Source organism: Physeter macrocephalus, chromosome 4 (genome assembly GCF_002837175.3).
Source record: "Physeter macrocephalus isolate SW-GA chromosome 4, ASM283717v5, whole genome shotgun sequence".
Taxonomy (NCBI): Eukaryota; Metazoa; Chordata; class Mammalia; order Artiodactyla; family Physeteridae; genus Physeter; species Physeter macrocephalus.
This window is the reverse complement of record NC_041217.1, coordinates 54,191,069-54,215,546: the sequence shown is the minus strand read 5'-3', so window position 1 is coordinate 54,215,546 and position 24,478 is coordinate 54,191,069. Positions and strand designations below refer to the sequence as shown.

The window sequence follows — 24,478 nt, the reverse complement described above, 5'->3', positions numbered from 1 at the left end:
CTAAAGAGGCAAAAGACATGTACTCCGAAAACTATAAGATGTTGATGAAAGAAATTAAAGATGACACAAACAAATGGAAAGATATACCATGTTCTTGGATTGGAAGAATCAATACTGTTAAAATGACTATACTACCCAAGGCAATCTACAGATTCAGTGCAATCTCTATCAAATTTCCAATGGCATTTTTTATAGAACTAGAACAAAGAATTTTAAAATTTGTATGGAAACACAAAAGACCTCAAAAAGCCAAAGCAATCTTGAAAAAGAAAAATGGAGCTGGTGGAATCAGGCTCCCAGACCTCAGACTATACTACAAAGCTACAATCATCAAAACAGTATTGTACTGGCACAAAACCAGACATATAGCTCAATAGAAAAGTATAGAAAGCCCAGAAATAAACCCATGCACTTATGGTCAATTAATCTACAACAAAGGAGGCAAGAATATACAGTGGAGAAGAGGCCATCTCTTCAACAAGTGGAGCTGCGAAAACTGGACAGCTACAAGTAAAAGAATGAAATTAGAACATTCTCTAACACCATATACAAAAATAAACTCAAATTGGATTAAAGGCCTAAACATAAGACTGGATACTATAAAACTCCTAGAGGAAAACATAGGCAGAACATTCTTTGACATAAATCACAGCAATATTTTGGGGGGTCCATCTCCCAGAGTAATGGAAATAAAAGCAAAAATAAACAAATGGGACCTAATGAAACTTAAAAGCTTTTGCATAGCAAAGGAAACCATAAACAAAATGAAAGGACAACCTACTGAATGGGAGAAAATGATGCAACTGACAAGATATTTATTTCCAAAATATACAAGCAGCTCATACAACTCAATAACAAAGCAAAACAAGCAAACAAAAACAACCCAATCAAAAAATGGGCAGAAGATCTAAATAGACATTTCTCCAAAGAAGACACGAGTATGGCCAACAAGCACATGAAAAGATGCTCAAAATTGCTAATTATTAGAGAAATGCAAATCAAAACTACAATGAGTTTTCACTTCACTCCAGTCAGAATGACCATCATCAGAAAGTCTACAAATAATAAATGCTGTAGAGGATGTGGAGAAAAAGGAACCCTCCTACACTCTTGGTAGGAATATAAACTGGTATAGCCACTATGGAGAACAGTATGGAAGTTCCTTAAAAATCTAAAAATAGAGTTACAGTATGATCCTGCAATCCCACTGCTGGATATACATCTGGAGAAAACTATAATTTGAAAGGGTACATGTACCTCAATGTTCATAGCAGCACTATTTACAATAGCCAAGACATGGAAGGAACCTATATGTTCATCTACAGATGAATGGATAAAGAAGATGTGACATATATATACAATGGAATTTTACTTGGCCTTAAAAAAGAATGAAATAATGCCATTTGCAGCAACATGGATGGACCTAGAGATTATCATATTAACTGAAGTAAGATCAACAGAGAAAGAAAAATATAATGTGATATCGCTTATGTGTAGGATTTTTTTAAAAGATACAAATGAACTTATTTACAAAATAGACTCACAGACTTAGAAAACAAACTTATGGTTACCAAAGGGGAAGGGGGGGAGATAAATTAGGAAGTTGGGATTAACATATACGCACTACTATTATATAAAATACATAACCTACAAGGACCTATTGTATAACACCAAAAACTATATTCAATATTTTGTAATAACATATATATATATATAATCTTTTTCAGATTCTTTTGTGCTGCACAGATTCACTGTGCTGTACACCTAAAACTAACACACACAATATTGTGAATTAACTATACTTCAATTAAAAATTTTAAAAATAAATAAATTATAATTAAAATTTGAAAAAAAAAACAGAAAAAAAAAAAGAAACCCCAAAAATGAGCATAATTTAAGGAACTAGATAACTACAACAAGTTGTAGTTATCTTTGCATTTTAGGGGTCTCAGAAGAAAAAGAGAGAAAGGAAAAAAATGCAGAAAACCTATATGAAGAAATAATGGCTGAAAATTATCCTAACCTGGTGAAGGAAACAAGCATCCAAGCCCAGGAATGACAGAGTCCCAAACAAGATAGACTCAAAGTGGCCCACACCAAGACACATTATAATTAAAATGCCAAGAGTGAAACATGAAGAGAGAATCTTAAATGCAGCAAGAGAAAAACAAATACTTACATGCAAGGAAATCCCCATAAGACTATTAGCTAACTTTTCAGCAGAAACTGTACAGGCCAGAAGGGAATGGCACAACATATTCAAAGTACTGAAAGAAAAAAACTTACAACCAAGAATACCCTATCTGACAAGATTATCATTCAGAATTGAATGAGAGCTAAAGAGTTTTCCAGACAAGCAAAAGCTAAAGGAGTTAATCACAACTAAACTAACCTTTCAAGAAATGTTAAAAGGACTTCTTTAAACAGAAAAAAAATAATAATAAGTAGAAATACAAAAATTGTGAAAGAAAAAAATGTCACTGGTAAAGGCAAGACTATGGTAAAGGTAATAGATCAACCAACTATAAAGCCAGTATGAAGGTTAAAAGACAAAACTAATAAAATCATGTATAGCTACAATAATTAGTTAAGGAATACACAAAACAAAAAGATGGCGTAAAAAACAAAACCTTGAGAGGGGGAGTAAAAATATAGTGCCTTTAGAACATGCTCAAACACTTTAGAGCATGCATCACCTTAAAATAGACTGCTATGTACATAGGTTGTTATATAAGAACCTCATGGTATGGACTTCCCTGGTGGCACCGTATTTAAGAATCTGCCTGCCAATGCAGGGGATATGGGTTCGAGCCCTGGTCTGGAAAGATCCCACATACCATGGAGCAACTAAGCCCCTGTGCCACAACTACTGAGCCTGTGCTCTAGAGCCCAAGACACAACCTTGAAGCCTGTGTGCCTAAAGCCCATGCTCGGCAACAAGAGAAGCCACCACAATGAGAAGCCCACGCACCGCAATGAAGAGTAGCCCCTGCTCGCTGGAACTCGAGAAAGCCCATGCACAGAAATGAAGACCCAATGCAGCCAAAAATAAAATATTAAATAAATTAATTAATTTTTTAAAAAAGAACCTCATGGTAACCACGAACCAAAAACCAATAATAGAGCCACAAAAAATAAAGAGAAAGGAATACAGCTATTGTACTAAAGAAAGTCATCAAAATACAAGGAAAGAGAATAAAAGAAGAAAGGAACAGAGAACAACGAAAATAACCAGAAAACAATTAACAAAATGGCATAAGTACATATCTATTAATAATTACTTTAAATGGAAATGGACTAAATGCTCCGATCAAAAGACATGGAGTGACTGAACGGGTTTAAAAGCAAGATCCATATATATGCTGCCTACAAGAGACTCACTTCGGATCTAAAGAAACACACACAGACTGAAAGTGAAGGGATGGAAAAACATACAGGCATACTTTGTTTTACTGTGCTTTACTTTATTGCACTTTGCAGATATTGGGTTTTTTACAAATTGAAGGCTTTTGGCAACTCTGCATCTGTCAATATCAGTACCATTTTTTCCAACAGCATTTGCTCACTTTGTGTCTCTGTGTCACATTTTGGTAATTCTTGCAATATTTCAAACTTTTAATTATTATTTATATTATTATTTAGCTGATTATATTTAATGTAATATTATTATATAAGTTATGGTGGTTTTTGATCACTGATCTGTGATGTTACTATTGGAAAATGATTACAACTAGCTGAAGACTCAGATGTTGGTTAGTAGTTTTTACCAATAACGTATTTTTAATTAAGATATGTACATTGTTCTTTTAGAAAATGGTGTTGCACACTCAATAAACTATAGTAAGTGTACACACAACATTTCTATGCATTGGGAAACGAAAAAATTTGTGTGATTTGCTTTATTGCAATATATGCTTTATCACGATGGTCTGGAACTGAATCTGTAACATCTCCAAGGAATACCTGTATTCCACGCAAATGGAAGCAAAAAGATAGCTGGGGGTTGCAATATTTATATTGGACAAAATAAACTTTAACACAGACTGTAATAAGAGACAAAGAAGAACATAAATAATGATAAAGGGATCAATCCAAGAAGAATATATAACACTTGTAAATATATATGCACCCAACATAGGAACACCTAAATACATAAAGCAAATATTAACAGACAGAACAGAAGAAATTCACAGTAATACAAGAACAGTAGGGTTCTTTAAACACCCCTTATATTAATGGATGGATTATCTAGACAGAAAACCAATAAGGAAACACTGACATAAAAAGGGAACCCTCCTGCACTGTTGGTGGGAATGTAAATTGATACAGCCACTATGGAGAACAGTATGGATTTTCCTTAAAAAACTAAAGATAGAGCTACCATATGACCGAGCAATCCCACTACTGGGCATATACCCTGAGAAAACCATAATTCAAAAAGAGACATGTACCACAATGTTCATTGAAGCACTATTTACAATAACCAGGACATAGAAGCAACCTAAATGTCCCTCAACAGATGAATGGATAAAGAAGATGTGGCATATATATATATTGGAATATTACTCAGCCATAAAAAGGAACAAAATTGAGTTATTTGTAGTGAGGTGGATGGACCTAGAGTCTGTGAAGTAAGTCAGAAAGAGAAAAATAAATACTGTATGCTAACGCATATATATGGAATTTTAAAAAGCAGTACTGAGGAACCTAGTGGCAGGGCAGGAATAAAGACGCAGATGTACAGAACGGACTTGAGGGCACGAGGGGGAAGGGGAAGCTGGGATGAAGTGAGAGAGTAGAATTGACATACATACACTACCAAATGTAAAATGGATGGCTAGTGGGAAGCTGCTGGATAGCACAAGGAGATCAACTCCAGGCTTTGTGATGACCTAGAGGGATGGGATAGGAAGGGTGGGAGGCAGGCTCAAGAGGGAGGGGATATGGGGATATATGTATTCATATAGCTGATTCACTTTGTTATACAGCAGAAACTAACACAACATTGTAAAGCATTTATACTCCAATAAAGATGTGGAAAAAAATGGCACATTAAATCAGGTTACCTTATGAGATGCATCCAAAGCATTCCACCCAAAAACATCAGAATACACATTCTTTCAAGTACACGTAGAATATTCTCCAGGATAGAGTACACGTAATGACACAAAAGAAGTCTCAATACATTTAAAAAGATTGAAATCATATCAAGCATCTTTTCCAGTCACAATGGTATGAGACTAGAAATCACCTACAATAAGAAACTAGAAAAAACAGAAGCACATGGAGTCTAAACAACCATTGGGTCATTGAAGATATCAAAGAAAATAAACCAATACCTTGAGACAAATAAAAGTGGAAATACAACATTCTAAAGTCTATGGTGTGGGGCTTCCCTGGTGGTGCAGTGGTTAAGAATCCACCTACCAATGCAGGGGACACAGGTTTGAGCCCTGTGCTCCACAACAGGAGAAGCCACCACAATGAGAAGCCTGCACACTGCAATGAAGAGTAGCCCCCACTTGCCACAACTAGAGAAAGCCCGTGCTCAGCAACGAAGACCCAACGCAGCCAAAAATAAAATAAATAAATAAATTTATTAAAAAAAATAAAGTCTATGGGACTCAGCAAAGGCAGTTCTAAAAGGCAAGTTTATAGCAATACAGGTCTACATCAGGAAAGAAGAAAAATTACCAACAAACAACCTAAACTTACACCTAAAGGAACTAGAAAAAGAAGAACAAAGCCCAAAGTTAGTAGAAGGAAAGAAATAGTGACGACCAGAGTGTGGAAACAAATAAAACAGAGGCAAAAAAGGAAGGAAGGAGGGAAGGAAGGGTCAATGAAATGAAGACTTGGTTCTTTGAAAAGATAAACAAAGTTGATAAAACGTTAGCCAGACACATCAAGAAAAAAGACAGTTGGCCTAGATAAATAAACTCAGAAATGAAAGAGAAGTTACAACTGACACCACAGAGATACAAAATATTATAAGGAATTACTATGAAAAATTATACACCAACAAATAGGACAACCTGGAAGAAATGGATAAATTCCTAAAAACATATAATCTTCTAAGACTGAATCAGGAAGAAATAGAAAATCTGCATAGACCAATCACTAGTAATGAAATTAAATCAGTAATCAAAAAATTCTAACAAACAAAAGTCCAGGACTAGATGACTTTACAGGTGAATTCTACCAAACATTTAATGAAGACTTAATAACTATTCTTCTCAAACTATTCAAAAAAAAATTGAGCAGGAACTAATTCAATGAGGCCAGCATCACCTTGATACTAAAACCAGACATAGACATTACAAACAAGAAAATTACAAGTCAATATCACTAGTGAACACAGATGCAAAATTACTCAACAAAATATTAGCAAACAAAATTCAACAATTCATTAAAAGGATCATACACCATAATCAAGTGAGATTTATCCTGGGAAAACAAGGATGATTCAATATCCACAAATCAATCAATGAGATATACCACATTAATGAAATGAAGGATAAAAATCATGTGATCATCTAAATAGATGCAGAAGAGAACTTTTCACAAATTCCATTTATGATAAAGACTCTGAACAAAGTGGGTATAAAAGAAACATACCTGAACATAATAAAGGCCACATATGACAAACCCACAGCTAATATCATACTCGGTGAAATGCTGAAAGCATTTCCCTAAGGTCAGAAACAACACAAGGATGCCCACTCTCTCCACTTTCATTAACATAGTATTAAAAGTCTTCTCCACAGCAATCAGACATTAAAAATAAATAAAATGAATCCATATTGGAAAGGAAAACTGTTTGCAGATGACATGGTATTATATATATTAAAAATCCTATAGATCCCACCAAAATACTATTAGAACTAAAAAATAAATTCAGTAAAGATGCAGGAAACAAAATTAGCATATAGAAAGCTGTTGCATTTCTATACACTAGTAACAAAATTATTAGAAAGAGAAATAAGTGAAGGGAATTAAGAGGTACAAACCTGTAGTTATAAAATAAGTCACAGGGATGTAATATACAGTATAAGTAATATAGTCAATCATACTATAATAATTTTGTGTGGTAACAGTTACTAGATTCATCATGGTGGTCATTTTGTTATTTATTTGATTGTCAGATCACTATGTTGTACACCTGAAATGAACATAATATTGTATGTCAACTGTACCTTAATAAAATAAAATGTTATATGTCTAGCTAATAAAAAAAAGAAATTCAACTTTATGATAACTAGATACAGAATAAGTATAGATTTAACTTAATTTTTTGGCACATGTATGTCAATTGGTTTCCACAGTTGTTTCAACACATGTTTGTTGTACATCTACTAATCAAGATACTGTTAGAAACTAGGGGTATAGTCAAGGTCCCTACCTTCTGTATTCAAATTTTAATTGGGAATTCAAGAATTCAAATTATTCTAATTCAAATTCTAAGATGGGAAATGGATAATTAACAATATGTAAACAATATATGTTGTATCAAGAACTATGAAAGAAATACACTAGGTGATAATACAGAGAGATCCATTTAGATACCATCTTAGAGGTGGCATTGAGTCGAGATAAAAGGGTTTACATGAACAAGTAATGTGAAAAAATGTGGAAAGACTAATCTAGGTTTTTAAAAACAAACATACTTTAGAGATGTAGCAGATACATAAACAGTTATAGACCAATACATTTGAAAACTTAAAGAGAAAACATTCTAGAAAAATACATTTTTTTTTTTTTTTTGGCGGTACACAGGCCTCTCACTGTTGTGGCCTCTCCCATTGCGGAGCACAGGCTCCAGACGCACAGGCTCAGTGACCATGGCTCATGGGCCCAGCCACTCCACAGCATGTGGGATCTTCCCAGACCGGGGCACGAACCCATGTCCCCTGCATCGGCAGGCAGACTCTCAACCACTGCGCCACCAGGGAAGCCCTAGTAAAATACAATTTTTTAAAGATGACTCAAAAGGAAATATAGAAGTTGAGCAAAGAAACTTAATCAGTATTTAACAATATTTAGGGAGGGGGAGAGAGCACTAGCACAGATCATTCCAATCCTAAATTGCAAAATGAAGTTAGCAAATTATCATATGCCAATTCAGGCAAGGTCTATATGAGAAAGAAAAATTATAGGCTTATCTCATTCATGAACTTAGATACAAAACTCTGAATAAAATATTAGTAAAATAAATCCACCAATATATGAAAAGAGATATGACATATAATCAAGTTGGTTTATACTAGAAGTGCAAGGTTAGTAGTATAATATTTTAAATGTTTTAATGTAATTTACTACATTAATAGATTAAAGGAGAAAACTACCTGATCATCTTAATAGGGGCAGAATGAAGCTTTACTTTATTCTTACCTCATATCATAATTACTTACCTCATATCATACATTAAAATAATCTGAGATTAATAATAATAATGATGATAATAATAATAAAATAACCTCAGAAGACATGCATGTGGAAGGCTAAACTGAAAAACTTTTAAAAAGAGATAGGAAAATATATTTATTGCCTCAGGATAGGAAAAAAATTCTATAATCAATAAAAGTACCTCAAATTATAAAAGCAAAGATTTGATAAACAACTCATTAATAGGTACATGAAATGATGTTTGACTTTATTAACAATTAGAGAAATACATTAATAGCCCAGAGAGGTCTATTTTACACACACCAGATTGATAAATATGTTAACATTTTAGACTGTTGTTGGTGAAAATATGTTTCAGCATTCAGGCTGCTGTAACAAAATACCATTAACTGGGTGACTTAAACAACAGTTTATTTTTCACAGTTCTGGAGGCTGGAAGTCTGAGATCAGGATGCCAGTGTGGTTGGTTGGAAGGCCCTCTTCTGGGTGTCAGAATTCTCATTGTATCCTCACCTGGTGGAACAGGCTGGGGAGCTCTCTTGGGCCTCTTTTACAAGGGCATTAATCCCACTTATGAGAGTTCTACCCTCATGACTTAAGCTCCTCTCTAAGGCTCCACTTGCTATTACCATCGCATTGGGCATTAGGATTTCAATATACGAATTCTGGGCACACACCAACATTCACACCATAGAAATGTGCATCAATGGGAACACTTACATACATTGCTAGTAGAAGTACAAATTGGCACAAACAATTTGAAAGATATTTCTACACTGTCAGCCAAAGTTGAAGATGCATATATCAAATGGTTCAGCAATTCAACACCAGTGTATACCTTAGAGAAACCGATGCACAGGTGCATCAAGAGATGTGTGGAAGTATATTTGTAGCAGCATTGTTTCTAATAGGAAAAAAATTGAAACACTAATTTCCATTCATAGAAAAATGGATAAACATTCTCTAGTATAATTATGCTATAGAATATATACATTATACAGCTGTGAAAAATAAATCAAACACAGCAACACAAATCAACATGAATGTATTTCACAAACATAATATTGAATGAAAAAAGCAAGTCATGGAAGAAAAGTACAGTATGATTCCATTTATATAAAATGCAAAAAGTTGAAAAATTAAATAATATGTAGTTTTTTAATACATATATGTGGTAAACTAGTTTTTTAAAGCATGGGAATTGACCTTGTATCCTGAAACCTTGCTATAATTGCTTATTAGTTCCAGGAATTTTTTTGTCTGTTCGTAGATAATCATGTCATCTGTAAACAAAGAACATTTTCCTTCCCAATCTTGTAAAACTTTTATTTCATTTTCTTGTCTTATTGTGTTAGCTAGAACTTCCAGTATGGTGTTGAATAGAAATCTTTGCCTTGTTCCTCTTCTTAGGAGGAAAGCATCTAATTTCTCACCATTAAGTTTTTTGTATGTTTTTGTAGATGCTCCTTTATCAAGTCAAGGAAGCTCCCCCTCTGTTGCTAGTTTGCTGAGAGTTTTTATCATGAGTGGGTGTTGGATGTTGTCAAATGCTTTTACTGCATCTATTGATATGATTATATGCTTTTACTTCATTAGCCTGTTTATGTGATGGATTATATTAAATGATTTTTAATGTTGAACCAGAATTGCGTAACTGGAATAAATCCCATTTGGTCATGGTAAATAATTCTTTGTATACATTATTGGATTTAAAATGTCTGTAGCTTTATCTGTAATGTCTTTATCTGGTTTTGATGTTAGAGTAATGCTGATCTCATAGAATAAGTTGGGAAGTATTGCCTCTGCTTCTATTTTCTGGAAGAGATTATAGAGTATTGACATCCTATATTCCTTAAATGTTAGAATTCACCAGTGAACCCGTCTGGGCCTGGTGCTTTTTGTTTTGGAAGGTAATTTGTTATTTATTTATTTTATTTAATGCATATATCCCTATTCACATTATTTCTCTTTGTGTGATTTTTGGTACGTTGTATCTTTCAATTGGTCCATTTCTTCTGAGTTATCAAATTTGTGGGCATAGAATTGTCCATTAATTGTTCATTTAATAAGGAGTATTCCTTTATTACTCTTTAATGTCCATGAGATCAGTAGTGATGGCCCATTTTAATTTCTGATATTAGTAATTTGTGTCCTTTGTCTTTCTTTCTTAGCTCAGCTAGAAGTTTATTGATTTTATTGATCTTTTCAAAGAACCAGCTTTTGGTTTCATTGTTTCTCTCTACTGCTTTTCTGATTTCAATTTGCTGATTTCTGCTCTAATTTTTATTTTTATTTTTCTTCTGTTTGCTGTAGGTTTATATTGCTTTTCTATCTCTAGTTTCTCAAGGTGGAAGCTTAGATTGTTGATTTTTAGCTCTTCTTTTCTAGTGTATGCATTCCATGTTGTAAATTTCCCTCTACTCACTGCTTTCAGGTCATCACCCAAATTTGATAAGTTGTATTTTCATTTATTTTCAAATATTTTAAAATTTCGCTTGAGATTTCTTCCTTGATCCATATATTACTTAGACGTGTGTTGTTTAATCTCCAAATATTTAGGGAAATTTCAGGTATCTGTCTGTTATTGACTTCTAGCTTAATTACATTGTGATATGAGAGCATACTTTGATGATTTCTAATTTTTTAAGGAGTGTTTTGTGGCCCAGAATATGGTGCATCTTGGTGAATACTCCGTATGAGCTTGAGAAGAATGTGTATTCTGCTGTTTTAGGATGAAGTATTCTTTAAATGTCAATTAGATCCAGTTGATTGATGGTGCTCTTCAGTTTAACTGTGTCCTTACTGATTTTCTGCCTGTTGGATCTATTAACTACTGATAGAGAAGTTTTAAAGTATCCAGCTATACTAGTGGGTTTTTATATTTATATTTTCTATCTAATAATATTATATTGTATATTTGAAAGTTAGTAAGAGAGTAGATCTTAAGAGTTCTTATCACACAAAAAAATTTTTGTAGCTATGTATGGTGATGGACGTTAAATAGACTTACCGTGATGATCATTTTGCAATATATAAAAATGTCAGATCATTATACTGTACACCTAATGCTAATAAAATGTTATATGTCAATTATATCTCAGTATTTTAAAAAATCAGGCCAGTGACTATATGTGAGTGGATGGAAGAGGGGGAAAGAAGAGACATACAGGAAATTTCCAAGTTACTGGCAATGTTCTGATTCTTGATATGGGTGATTATTACACAGGTGTTCATCTTGGTATTATTCTTTAAGATGTGTGTTTTGTATCATATACTCTTGTATAACATGATTTATTATTTTGTTTTAAAAATTAGTAAATAAATGGTATTTTAAAAGAAATAGAAATAAAATATGTACAGAATGTCAGATATCCATTTAAAGAATGTTGCCTTGGATGCCATAAAAATCTACATAATTGGATTGATTAATTTGGGTTTAGAAAAGATTGTCCTTATAAAAGATATATTTTGTGGTAAAACAAGAAAGCAAAATAGAAGAAATAATTCTTGAGCAGGACCAGTAGAATATAGAGATGGAGAGGAGAGACTGGGTGCTCTAAGAGAAGGGCGGGGTACAAACAGTTTGGAAGGCAAAAAGAAAGAACACACCTGGCACTTCCCTGGTGGCACAGTGGTTAAGAATCTGCCTGCCAATGCAGGGGACATGGGTTCAAGCCCTGGTCCAGGAAGATCCCACATGCTGCAGAGCAACTAAGCCCATGCACCACAACTACTGAGCCTGCACTCTAGAGCCTGCGAGCCACAACTACTGAGCCCATGCACCACAACTACTGAAGTCCATGCACCTAGAGCCTGTGCTCCGCAACAAGAGAAGCCACGGCAATGAGAAGCCTGTGCACCACAAGGAAGAGTAGCCCCCACTCGCCACAGCTAGAGAAAGCCCACGCATAGCAACGAAGACCCAACACAGCCAAAAGTTAATTAATTAAAAAAATTAATATTAGATTAGTTTATTTTAAAAAAAGAACACACCTGAAATATAATATGGCAAGTGAAATTGAATAGGAAATAAATGAAGCTTCCATGAAAAGTATTGGAATAGTTTGAATTTTTGCTGGATATAATTTAGGGGCCACTGAAGTTTCTAAGCAGAACATGACTTAATGAAATTCAGTTTAGATCAGATAAGTTCAAACATGGCAGATTAAATATATTTATCTCTATTCTCTTCCATAATCTTGCTAAAATAACAAGGAGAAACGTTTTTAAAGTTGCAAGCCTATGAAAACAAACAATGGGAAAGGAAGCAAGCACAGAAGATAGAAAGCACAGAGAGAACTGGTAACTGACTTAGTAGAGCACAGAAATTCTGTTGATTAAGAGCTTGCAGGAGGGAATTCTGAAGTAATTGGAAATCCCCAGGGTGCCTGCAGTCATGCTCCCTGAATATGGAAACCTAGCATATATCCTCCTGGCAGGCTAGAGGATTCTTCTTTGGATTAACTGGTCAGAAATACTTAACTTAAATTTAGAATCAGGAGGAGAGAAGCAGAGTGGGGCACAGTGGGAGTAAAGGTATTCCTCAAAGCTGTCTCACCACTTGTTACTGCTATTCTTGTAAATATTAATGGGCAGCCAAGGACGACCAGTTACAGAAAGCCTCCAACATGAATGTAAGAGACCTAAATCAATAAACAGAACAACTGAATTCAGGGGACATAGCACACAGCAGGGAGCAAAAGAAAAGTTCACAAAAAATATAAATAATGCCTTCACAGAAATAAGAGAAGATATTATACACATAAAAGAAGATTAAGATGCTATAAAATGAGAAACAAGTAAGAAAAGAATTGAGAAGTGTATAAACATAGTCATAATTTTTTTTTTTAAATCTAAGGTTTGAAAACAAAATGATAGACATGGGAAACTGAAAAGCTCAGTATGCCATGGCCAGGCCTTGAGCGCTGGATCCTTCCTAGGCCTTGTAGATAACGAATTATCCATTCAAACAAAATAGTCACCAATACATAATTGTACCGTGGCTGTGTATATGAGATGATTTTGTAGCCAGTGGACAATAACAAAATGATACTGGTGAGTTTTTTTAAATGTGCTTGAAACCAATGTTAGAGTCAGTGGTGTGGTTTGCCCAAAGCAGTAATTGCACCAAGTTTAATGGTGCCATGATTTAGGGCATAGAGGTTTGATGACATTCCTACAACTGACCCAGAATGGGGCTCCCTTCACCTGGCAGGACCTCATTCTGAGTGGTCAGAATGCCATCACCACAACCAAGTGTGTATTCATTGAGGAAATATGAAACTCAAGAAGCATTTACTGAACATCCTCTCGCCTGATGTCTCCTAGATTGTCCTGCTGAGAAACTCTCCTTAGAACTTTTCATAAGTTTTAAGATACATGTCAGAGTGCTTGTTTTCACAAATTCCTCTGTGTCCACTTCAAAAGATAGACCCAGCTCTGTCAAATTTTAGAATACAAAGAAAAAAAGGGACAATCTTTTTTTTTTTTTTTTTTTTTTTTTGCGGTACGCGGGCCTCCCACTGTTGCGGCCTCTCCCATTGCGGAGCACAGGCTCCGGACGCGCAGGCTCAGCGGCCATGGCTCACGGGCCCAGCCGCTCCGCGGCATGCGGGATCTTCCCGGACTGGGGCACGAACCCGCGTCCCCTGCATCGGCAGGCAGACTCTCAACCACTGCGCCACCAGGGAAGCCCATAAAGGGACAATCTTAAAAATGTATAGAAAGGCAACTTGTTTGAATCACAAGAGTCAGTGTGTCATCTGACTTCCCCATTAGTAAAGCTAAATACGTGAGGCTGGAGAAAACGCACTCAAAGTTCTGAAGTCTCTACCTAGCCAAACTATCTAGCAGGTATGTAAAATAAAGATATTTGGGGGATTCAGGGTCTCAAAAACTTTATGTTCACATACGCTTTAACAGAGAGGAACTGAAAAATGTGTTTTAACAAAACAAGAAAGATCAAACCATTGGATCCAGTAAATGGTGGCTTCAACTCAGTAATAAAGGGAAACTCCAGGAAACAAGTACTAGATTACCTCTGCATTTACCAGATGGAAAATATTATGGAGCACCATTTTAATTACCTATTGGAAAACTTAGAAAACTAAACAAATTTTTAAATGAAATAATTAACTTTAGCAGAAATATTGTAAATAAACATAAATATAAGAAAACATAATTAAACATTTCTCAGTAGTAAACAATATATATTAATAACAATGTAAATATGATACATTTAGCTAAACACTGTGATATTAACATGAGAGAAGAGGACATGTATGGGTAGGTATTATGAGACAGATACATTTTCATTTGTCATATAAGAAGGCAATAATGTATAAAATTATATACTAAGAGAACAGTATAAGAATATTTTTTTGAGAATATGGAGACACATTCCAGGACAAAGAGCTGTAAGAGTCAGAACTTTTTCTTTGGGAACTAAAGTTAGGAATGAGGAGAAATGGGGCAGTGGTAATGTTTTAGTACTATTTGTTTTGTTTTACCCAGACTTATGTTGATAAAAATAAAATTTTTATAAAAGATGATAAGTGTCAACACCATGCAAGATGGATGAGAAGGAGGGGGTGCATTTTATTCTTATATTTTCTTCCCTTCTTAGGACCTGGCATATCTCGATACCGATGACAGCAGATGATGTGCTAAAGGAAATTAGAGGAAATCAAGTGGCTTTTCAAGATTGCTTTATTGCGGATATTTTTTTCCTGCTGACTTTTTCTTTGTTAACAATACCTGAGATTCCTGGATTTTTACCAATCTCTTCACCACAGGGTAGTCAGTTAATGGCAGACTGGGCTGCTTGTGTTCCTTCATTTGTTGTTGTGGTAGCTGATATGGAGACCTTTCAGACAAATGATTCATTCCGTACTTGGACCAGAATCAGAGTGCCTCCAAACATTCTGACTGATGATGAAAGACACAGCGTGTCTGATGTGACCCTATCACAGGATGGAATATTTTTTTTAATAAATGGTATTCTTTACTTTAAAAATTATAATGCATTTAAAGGACTGGGAAGCAATGTAAATCTTCCTGATGGTGGAATTATTGGCATTACATCGAGAAAATGGTGTTGGATCAACTATTTATTGAAGGTTAGTAAAAAGATTATGTATATGTATATTATACCTGCACATTTAGATATATTTACCATATTTACTGTTTAATACAGTGATATATCAGAGACTATACTATGCAGCTCTTTGTAGAATTATATTTTTAAGATTTATTTTTTATTTATTTTATTTATTTTTGGCTGCATCAGGTCTTAGTTGCAGCACACGGGATCTTTGTTGAGGCATGCAGGATCTTTTGTTGTGGCACATGGGTGTCTCTCTAGTTGTGGCGTGCAGGTTTTCTCTTCTCTAGTTGTGGAGGGTAGGCTCCAGGGCATGTGGGCTCTGTAGTTGTGGTGCATGGGTTCCAGAGTATGTGGGCTCTGTAGCTCATGGCCCACAGGCTCTCTAGTTGAGGCATATGAGTTCAGTAGTTGTGGCACATGGGCTTAGTTGCCCCATGGCATGTGGGATCTTAGTTCCCTGACCAGGGATCAAACCCACTCCCCTGCATTGTAAGTCAGATTCTTTACCACTGGACCACCAGGGAAGTCCCTGTAGAGTTATTTATGCTTGTAAATAACTCTATCTCTCTGACCTAGCTTCTCAGAGACCTCTTTACAGAGGTGTACCACCGACAACAGAGAATAAAATGAATCTAAAATATCTTTAATAGATTTAAATAAATGGAAAAGAAAATGGAAAGCATGAGAAAAAAAGAATCTATCAAATGACAAGACAATGAGTAAAACTAAAAGCAAGGAAGTCATTACCATAAAATTTAAGATAATGGTTATCCTGGAAAGAAAAGATGTAGTGATTGGGAGGGAGCATGTGTGATATTTGAGAGTTATGATTATATTCTATTTCTTAATCTAGGTAGCTATTACACAGATTTCTGCTTTGTGATCAATCTTCCAGCTATTTATTTATTTATTTATATTTGGTTGATTTTCTGTATGTAGATTCTATTTCAAAAATTTTAAATATGTAAAAATGTTAAAATATAACCTAGATAAAACTAACAAAAATTGAAATGTAAAATTCAATGATCACCTTAAATAGAAGATTGGATACAACAAAAATAACTAGTGCATTGGGAAGTAGATAAGAAGAAATCAAACAAAATGAAAAACTGGGAGAAAGGGAGAAACCAAGGAAAAGAGGGTAAGAGGATGAAAGAAAGAATGGGAAAGAGAAGATTCAACATATATCTAACCAGAATTCCAAAATGAAATTTTAGCAAGAAAGAGAAAGAGCTGAGACTTTTTCAGACTTAAAGAAAGATATCAATCCTCAATCCATAAATATTAATAAATCCAAGTTGATATAGGAAAAAAGAAAACCCACTTAGATATAAAATAGTGATATTGCAGGGTATCAAAGACTTATAACAGATATTAAAAGCATCCAAAGAGAAAGGACAAATTACAAACAAAGTAAAGACAGTAAAACAATTAGAATCAATGGAAGTCAGAAGATAGTGAAATACTCAACTTACGTCAAGTTATTGGCAACCTAAAATTATATACATTCAATAAAACTATCCTCGGGCTTCCCTGGTGGCGCAGTGGTTGAGAGTCCACCTGCCGATGCAGGGGACATGGGTTCGTGCCCCGGTCTGGGAAGATCCCACATGCCGCAGAGCGGCTGGGCCCGTGAGCCATGGCCGCTGAGCCTGCACGTCCAGAGCCTGTGCTCTGCAACGGGAGAGGCCACAACAGTGAGAGGCCCGTGTACTGCAAAAAAATAAATAAATAAATAAAATAATAAAATAAAATAAAACTATCCTCAAGAATAAGAATGTTTGAAACTATTTTAAGCATCAAAATCAGAGATTTTATAATATAATTAGAATAATTGAAATAAAATTCATTAGATGTGCTCAATAGCAGAATGGATATGACATGACAGAGGAAACAGTCAATAAGACTGAAGTTATATCAATAGAAAATTTCCAATGTAAACAATAGAAAAAAATTGTCAAAGTTGAACCAAGCCCCAGAGACCTGTGGGACAATACCAAAACTTCTAACATACATGACATTGGAGTCCAAGGGGAGAGGAGAGAGGATCATGTAGAAAAAAAATCTGAATAAATAATGGCTAGAAACTTCTCAAATTTGGTAATAAGTATAAACTTATGGAGCCATGAAGCCCAACAGACTCCAGACAATGTAGTTGTAAAAGAAACTCATAAACAAACTACTAAAAACCAAAGGAAAAAAAATGTGGAAGCAGCCAGAGAAAAGTGATACATCATATATAGGAGAACAGTGATTCAAGTGATAGCTCATTTTTCCTCACAGGCCATAGATAACAGAAGGCAATGAAGCAGTATTAGTAGAGTACTGAAAGAACGGATCATCAGCATAGAATTCTATTCCAGATAAACATATATTTCAGGAATTAAGGAGAAATAAATACATTCTCAGATGAAGGAAAACTAAGAAAATCTGTTACCAGAATACCTACTCTAAAAGAAATATATGTCTAATGAAGCTTATTAGGTGGAATGGAAATGGAGAATTTAAAACTTCAATAATGAGTAAAAAACAACTGAAATGGTAGATATACAGGTAAAAATTATTTTAGACAAATCATTTTAATAAAATTATTTAATTAGATTTATTAATCTAATTTAATTAGCTAAAATAAAATTATTCTAATCTAATTATTAGATTGTTATTAGATTATATAATATTTAATCTAATAATAATAGATTATATTATTATATAATCTATTACATAGATTATTTTTATACTGTTAAGTTCCTTAAAATACATATGATATGTAAAAGCAAAATTTTAAATATATAACATTTTCTGGTGGGCTTTTTAATGTATGTTGATATAATACATGATTATTACAGCATAAATGAAGAAGGATAAAAGAACCCATGGGGTAGTGAGCTTTCTTCATTACACTTGAAATGTTAAATGCATTATTATAACCCCTAGAGCAACCAGTAAAAAATTATACAAGATAGAGTTTCAAAAACCTCAATAGATGAATTAAAATGGAATACTAAAAAAAAATTTCTTTTCAATAACCTAAAAGAAGACAGGAAAGGGAAACACAGGGACAAAAACCAGAGGATACAAACAGAAAACAACAAAATGGTAGTTAAATATAAACATGTCAATAATTTCATTAAATGTAAATGGCCAAAAAATACTAATTAAAAGGCAGAGATTGTCAAATTGGATTTTTTTTTAAAGACCAAACTGTATGCTTCCCATAAGAAACCCATTTTCAATATAAGAGACATAGTTGAATTAAAAGTAAAACATTGGAAAAGGATATACCATGCAAACACTAATTAAAGAAAATGGGAGTGGATTTATTAATATCAGACAAACTAGGAAAACAATTGGATAAAAAGGGACATTATATGATAAAAGGGTCAATTTGTCAAGAAGACATAGCAATCATAAATGTGTATGTATCTAACAAACAAGCTTCATAGCACATGAACAAAAATTAATTGAATGGAAAAAAGAAATAGATAAATCCACAAAATTGTTGGAAGATTTCCACAGTCCTTTTTCAGTAATAGATAAAACAAGTAGACAGAAAACAAGCAAGGATGTACAAGGGCAAGTAACACCAGTGGTCAGAAAACTACTGCCCATCTCAGCCAAATCAAGTCTGCTGTCTTGTGTGTAAAAAGTTTTTTTGGAATATAGCCGTGCTCATTTGCTTATGTATCATCTCTGGCTGCTTTTGCCCTAAAACAGCACTGATAAAAATTTGCAATAGAGTATGTGGACCAAAACAAATATTTACTATATAGCCCTTTCCATAAAAAGTTTGCTGACCCCTGAATTAACCAACTTGACCTAGTAGACATTTGTAAAATATACTCCACCCAACAAAAGCAGAAAATATATTCTTTTCAAGTAAACATGGAATATTAGCAAAGATAGAGTATATTTTAGAACATAAGACAAACGTTAACAAATTTAAAAGAAGAGAAATCAAAGTATTTTTCTCTGCTCATAATAGAATTAAACTAGAAACCAACTTTTTAAAAACAAATATGTGGAAAGTCATCAAGGATTTGAAATTTTACAAATACACATTACAATAACCATTTGGACAAACACCATTTCAAGGGGAATTAAAAATATATTTTTTGGTTTTGGCTCCATTGTTTCTTCGTTGCTGCACACAGACTTTCTCTAGTTGTGGCAAGCGGGGTCTACTCTTCGTTGCGGTGCATGGGTCTCATTGTGGTGGCTTCTTTTGTTGTGGAGCATGGGCTCTAGGTGCACGGGCTTCAGTAGTTGCAGCACACAGACTCAGTAGTTGTGGCACATGGGTCCTAGAGCACACGGGCTTCAGTAGTCATGGCACGTGGGCTTAGTAGTTGTGGTGCACAGGTTCTAGGGCATGTGGGCTTCAGTAGTTGTGGTACATGGGCTCAGTAGTTGTGGCTTGTGGGTTCTAGACCACAGGCTCAGTAGTTGTGGTGCACAGGCTTAGTTACTCCGCGGCATGTGGGATCTTCCCAGACCAGGGCTCGAACCCATATCCCCTGCATTGGCAGGCAGATTCTTAACCACTGTGCCACCAGAGAAGTCCCCTAAAAATCATTTTAACTAAATAAAAATAAAACTATATCAAAACTGATGGAAGTGAAAGAAGAAATTGACAAATCCATAATTATAGTTGAAGATAAAATAGACAGTTGTATAGAAGAACTGAACAACCAACTGAATCTAATTTATATTTATAGAATAGTCTACCCAACAACAGCAGAATATATATTCTTAGCAAGCATTCATGGAACATTTACTGAGATAGACCATATACTGAGTCATAAATCAAACCTCAACATATTTAAAATAATTTAAATCATATAAAGTATGTTCTCTAACTACAGTGGAATTAAACTGAGAGTCAATAACAGAAATATATCTGGAAACACCCCAATTCTTGGAAATTAAACAATGCACTTCTAAGTAATTCATGTGTTAAATAGGACATCTCAGGGAAATTAGAAAATCTTTTAAAAATTATTTTAATTGAAGTGTAGTGAATTTACAATGTTCTGTTAGTTTCTGGTGTACAGCACAGTGATTCAGATATATATATACATATATATATACATATATGTATGTATGTACTCAGTTGTATATATTCAGTTATATACATATTTATTTATATGCATAAATTCTTTTTCAGATTCATTTCCATTATAGGTTATTCAAATATTTTGAATATAACTCCCTGTAGATCCTTGTTGTTTGTTTTATATATAGTAGTGTGTATCTGTTAATATCAAACTATTAATTTATCCCTCCCTGCCACTTTCCCCTTTGGTAACCATAAGTTTGTTTTCTATGCCTGTGGGTCTGTTCCTATTTTGTAAATAAGTTCATTTGTCTTATTTTTAAAGAGTCCACATATAAGCAATATCATATGATCTTTCTCTGTCTTACCTCACTTAATATGATAATCTCTAGGTCCATCCATGTTGCTGCAAATGGAATTATTTCATTCTTTTTTAAGGTGAGTAATATTCCATTGTGTATATATGCCACATCATCTTTATCCATTCATCTGTTGATGGACACTTAGGTTGCTTCCATGTCTTGGCTTTAAATAGTGCTGCTATGAACACTGGGGTGCATGTATCTTTTCAAATTATAGTTTTCTCTGGATATATGCCCAGGAGTGGGATTGCTGTATCATACAGTAACTCTAATTTTAGTTTTTTAAGGAACCTCCTTACTGTCCTCCATAGTGGTTGTACCAATTTACATCCCCACCAACAGTGCAGGAGGTTTCCTTTTTCTCCACACGCTCTCCAGCATTTATTATTTGTTGGCATTTTAATGATGGCCATTCTGACTGGAGTGTTAGATTTACATGCGATTTTCATGTGCCTGTTGGCCATCTCTATATCTTCTGTGGAGAAATGTCTATTTATGTCTTCTGCCAATTATTTGATTGGGTTGTTTTTTTATTGAGTTGTATGAGCTATTTTTATATTTTGCAGATGAATCCCTTGTCAGTCAGATTGTTTGCAAATATTTTCTCCTATTTAGTTGGTTGTCTTTTTGTTTTGTTAATGATTTCCTTTCCTGTGCAAAAACTTCTATGTTTAATTAGGTCCACTTGTTTATTTTTGCTTTTATTTCCATTACTCTAGGAGATAGACCCCAAATAATATTCCTGTGATTTCTCTTAAAGCATGTTCTCCCTATGTTTTCCTCTAGGAGTTTTAGAGTATCTGCTCTTACATTTAGGTCTTTAATCTATTTTGAGTTTATTTTTGTGTATGGTGTTAGGGAGTGTTCTAATTTCATTCTTTTACATGTAACTGTCCAGTTTTCCCAGCACCACTTATTGAAGAGACTGTCTTTTCTCCATTGTATATTCTTGCCTCTTTTGTAGTGGATTAATTGACCATAAGTGTGCGGGTTTATTTCTGGGCTTTCTATGCTGTTCCATTGATCTATGTGTCTGTTTTCTGCCAGTACAATACTGTTCTTATCACTGTAGCTTTGTAGTATAGTCTGAAGTCAGGGAACATGATTCCTATAGCTCTGTTCTTTCTCAAGATTGTTTTGGTTTTTTGGGGTCTTTTGTGTTTCCATAGAAGTTTTAAAATTCTTTGTTCTAGTTCTGTGAAAAATGCCATTGGTAATTTTGATAGGCATTGCATACAATCTGTACATTGCCTTGCATAGTATGATCATTTTAACAACATTAACTCTTCCACTCCAAGCACATGTTATATCGTTCCATTTGTTTGTGTCATCTTTAATTTCTTTCATCAGTGTCTTTTTTTTTAAACATCTTTATTGGTGTATAATTACTTTACAATGGTGTGTTAATTTCTGCTTTATAACAAAGTGAATCAGCTATACATGTACATATATCCCCATATCTCCTCCCTCTTGCGTGTCCCTCCCATCCTCCCTATCCCCCCCTTCTAGCTGGTCAGAAAGCACCGAGCTGATCTCCCTGTGCTATGCAGCTGCTTCCCACTAGCTATCTATTTTATATTTGGTAGTATATATAAGTCCATGTGACTCTCTCACTTTGTCCCAGCTTACCTGTCTCCCTCTCCGTGTCCTCAAGTCCATTCTCTATGTCTGTGCCTTTATTCCTATTCTGCTCCAAGGTTCTTCAGCACCTTTTTTTTTTAGATTCCATATATATGTGTTAGCATACGGTATTTGTTTTTCTCTTTCTGACTTACTTAACTCTGTATGACAATCTCTAGGTCCATCCACCTCACTACAAATAACTCAGTTTCATTCCTTTTTATGGCTGAGTAATATTCCATTGTATATAAGTGCCAAATCTTCTTTATCTATTCATCTGTTGATGGACACTTCGGTTGCTTCCATGTCCTGGCAGTTGTAAATAGAGCTGCAATGAACATTTTGGTGCATGACTCTTTTTGAATTATGGTTTTCTCAGGATAAATGCCCAGTAGTGGGATTGCTTGGTCGTATGGTCGTTCCTTAAAAAACTGAAGAAAGAATTTTGCCATAAAACTAAGCTTGGCTTCTCTTTGGGCAGCTTGTTCAATTTCTTTTTTTTTGATGATGGCCATTCTGACTGGTGTGAGGTGATACCTCATGGTAGTTTTGATTTGCATTTCTCTAATGATTAGTGATGTTGAGCATCCTTTCATGTGTTTGTTGGCAATCTGTATATCTTCTGTGGAGAAATGCCTACTTAGGTCATCTGCCCATTTTTGGATTGGGTGGTTTGTTTTTTTTGATATTGAGCTTCATGAGCTGCTTGTAAATTTTGGAAATTAATCTTTTGTCAGTGGCTTCATTTGCAAATATTTTCTCCCATTCTGGGGGTTGTTTTTTCATCTTGTTTATGTTTTCCTTTTCCTTTGCTGTGCAAAAGCTTTTAACTTTCATTAGATCCCATTTGTTTATTTTTGTTTTTATTTCCATTTCTCTATGAGGTGGGTCAAACAGGATCTTGCTGTGATTTATGTCATAGAGTATTCTGCCTATGTTTTCCTCTAACAGTTTGATAGTTTCTGGCCTTACATTTAGGTCTTTAAACCATTCTGAGTTTATTTTTGTGTATGGTGTTAGGGAGTGTTCTAATTTCATTCTTTTGTGTGTGTGTGTGTGGTATGTGGGCCTCTCACTGTTGTGGCCTCTCCCGTTGCAGAGCACAGGCTCTGGACACAGAGGCTCAGCGGCCATGGCTCATGGGCCTAGCTGCAACACAGCCTGTGGGAGCTTCCTGGACTGGGGCACTAACCCATGTCCCCTGCATTGGCAGGCGGACTCTCAACCACTGCGCCACCAGGGAAGCCCCTAATTTCATTCTTTAACATGTAGCTGTCCAGTTTTCCCAGCACCACTCATTGAAGAGGTTATCTTTTCTCCATTGTATATTCTTGCCTCTTTTATCAAAAATAAGTTGACCATATGAGCATGGGTTTATCTCTGGGCTTTCTATTCTGTTCCATTGATCTATATTTCTGTTTTTCTGCCAGTACAATACTGTCTTGATTACTGTAGCTTTGTGGTGTACTCTAAAGTGTGGGAGCCTGATTTCCTCCAGCTCTGTGTTTCTTTCTCAAGATTCCTTTGTCTATTCAGGGTCTTTCATGCTTCCATACAAATTGTGAAATTTTTTGTTCTAGTTCTGTGAAAAATGCCATTGGTAGTTTGATAGGGATTGTATTGAATCTGTAGAATGCTTTGGGTAGTACTGTCACTTTTACAGTGTTGATTGTTCCAATCCAAGAACATTGTATATCTCTCCATCTGTTTGTATCATCTTAAGTTTCTTTCATCAGTGTCTTATAGTTTTCTGCATACAGCTCCTTTGTCTCCCTTGGTCGGTTTATTCCTAGGAATTATATTCTTTTTGTTGCAGTGGTAAATGGGAGAGTTTCCTTATTTTCTCTTTCAGATTTTTCCTCCTTACTGTATAGGAATGCCAGAGATTTCTGTGCATTAATTTTGTATCCTGCTACTTTACCAAATTCATTG

General features: G+C 34.7%; 1 protein-coding gene across 1 annotated transcript in view; it reads left to right on the top strand.

Annotated features, from left to right (window-relative positions):
- Positions 1-24,478, top strand: part of CATSPERE (catsper channel auxiliary subunit epsilon) — a 239,544-nt gene that overhangs the window by 61,112 nt on the left and 153,954 nt on the right. The window contains exon 8 of the mRNA XM_024133633.1: positions 15,032-15,524. Coding sequence (XP_023989401.1) covers positions 15,032-15,524 — 493 coding nt within the window. The remainder of the gene's footprint in view (positions 1-15,031; positions 15,525-24,478) is intronic.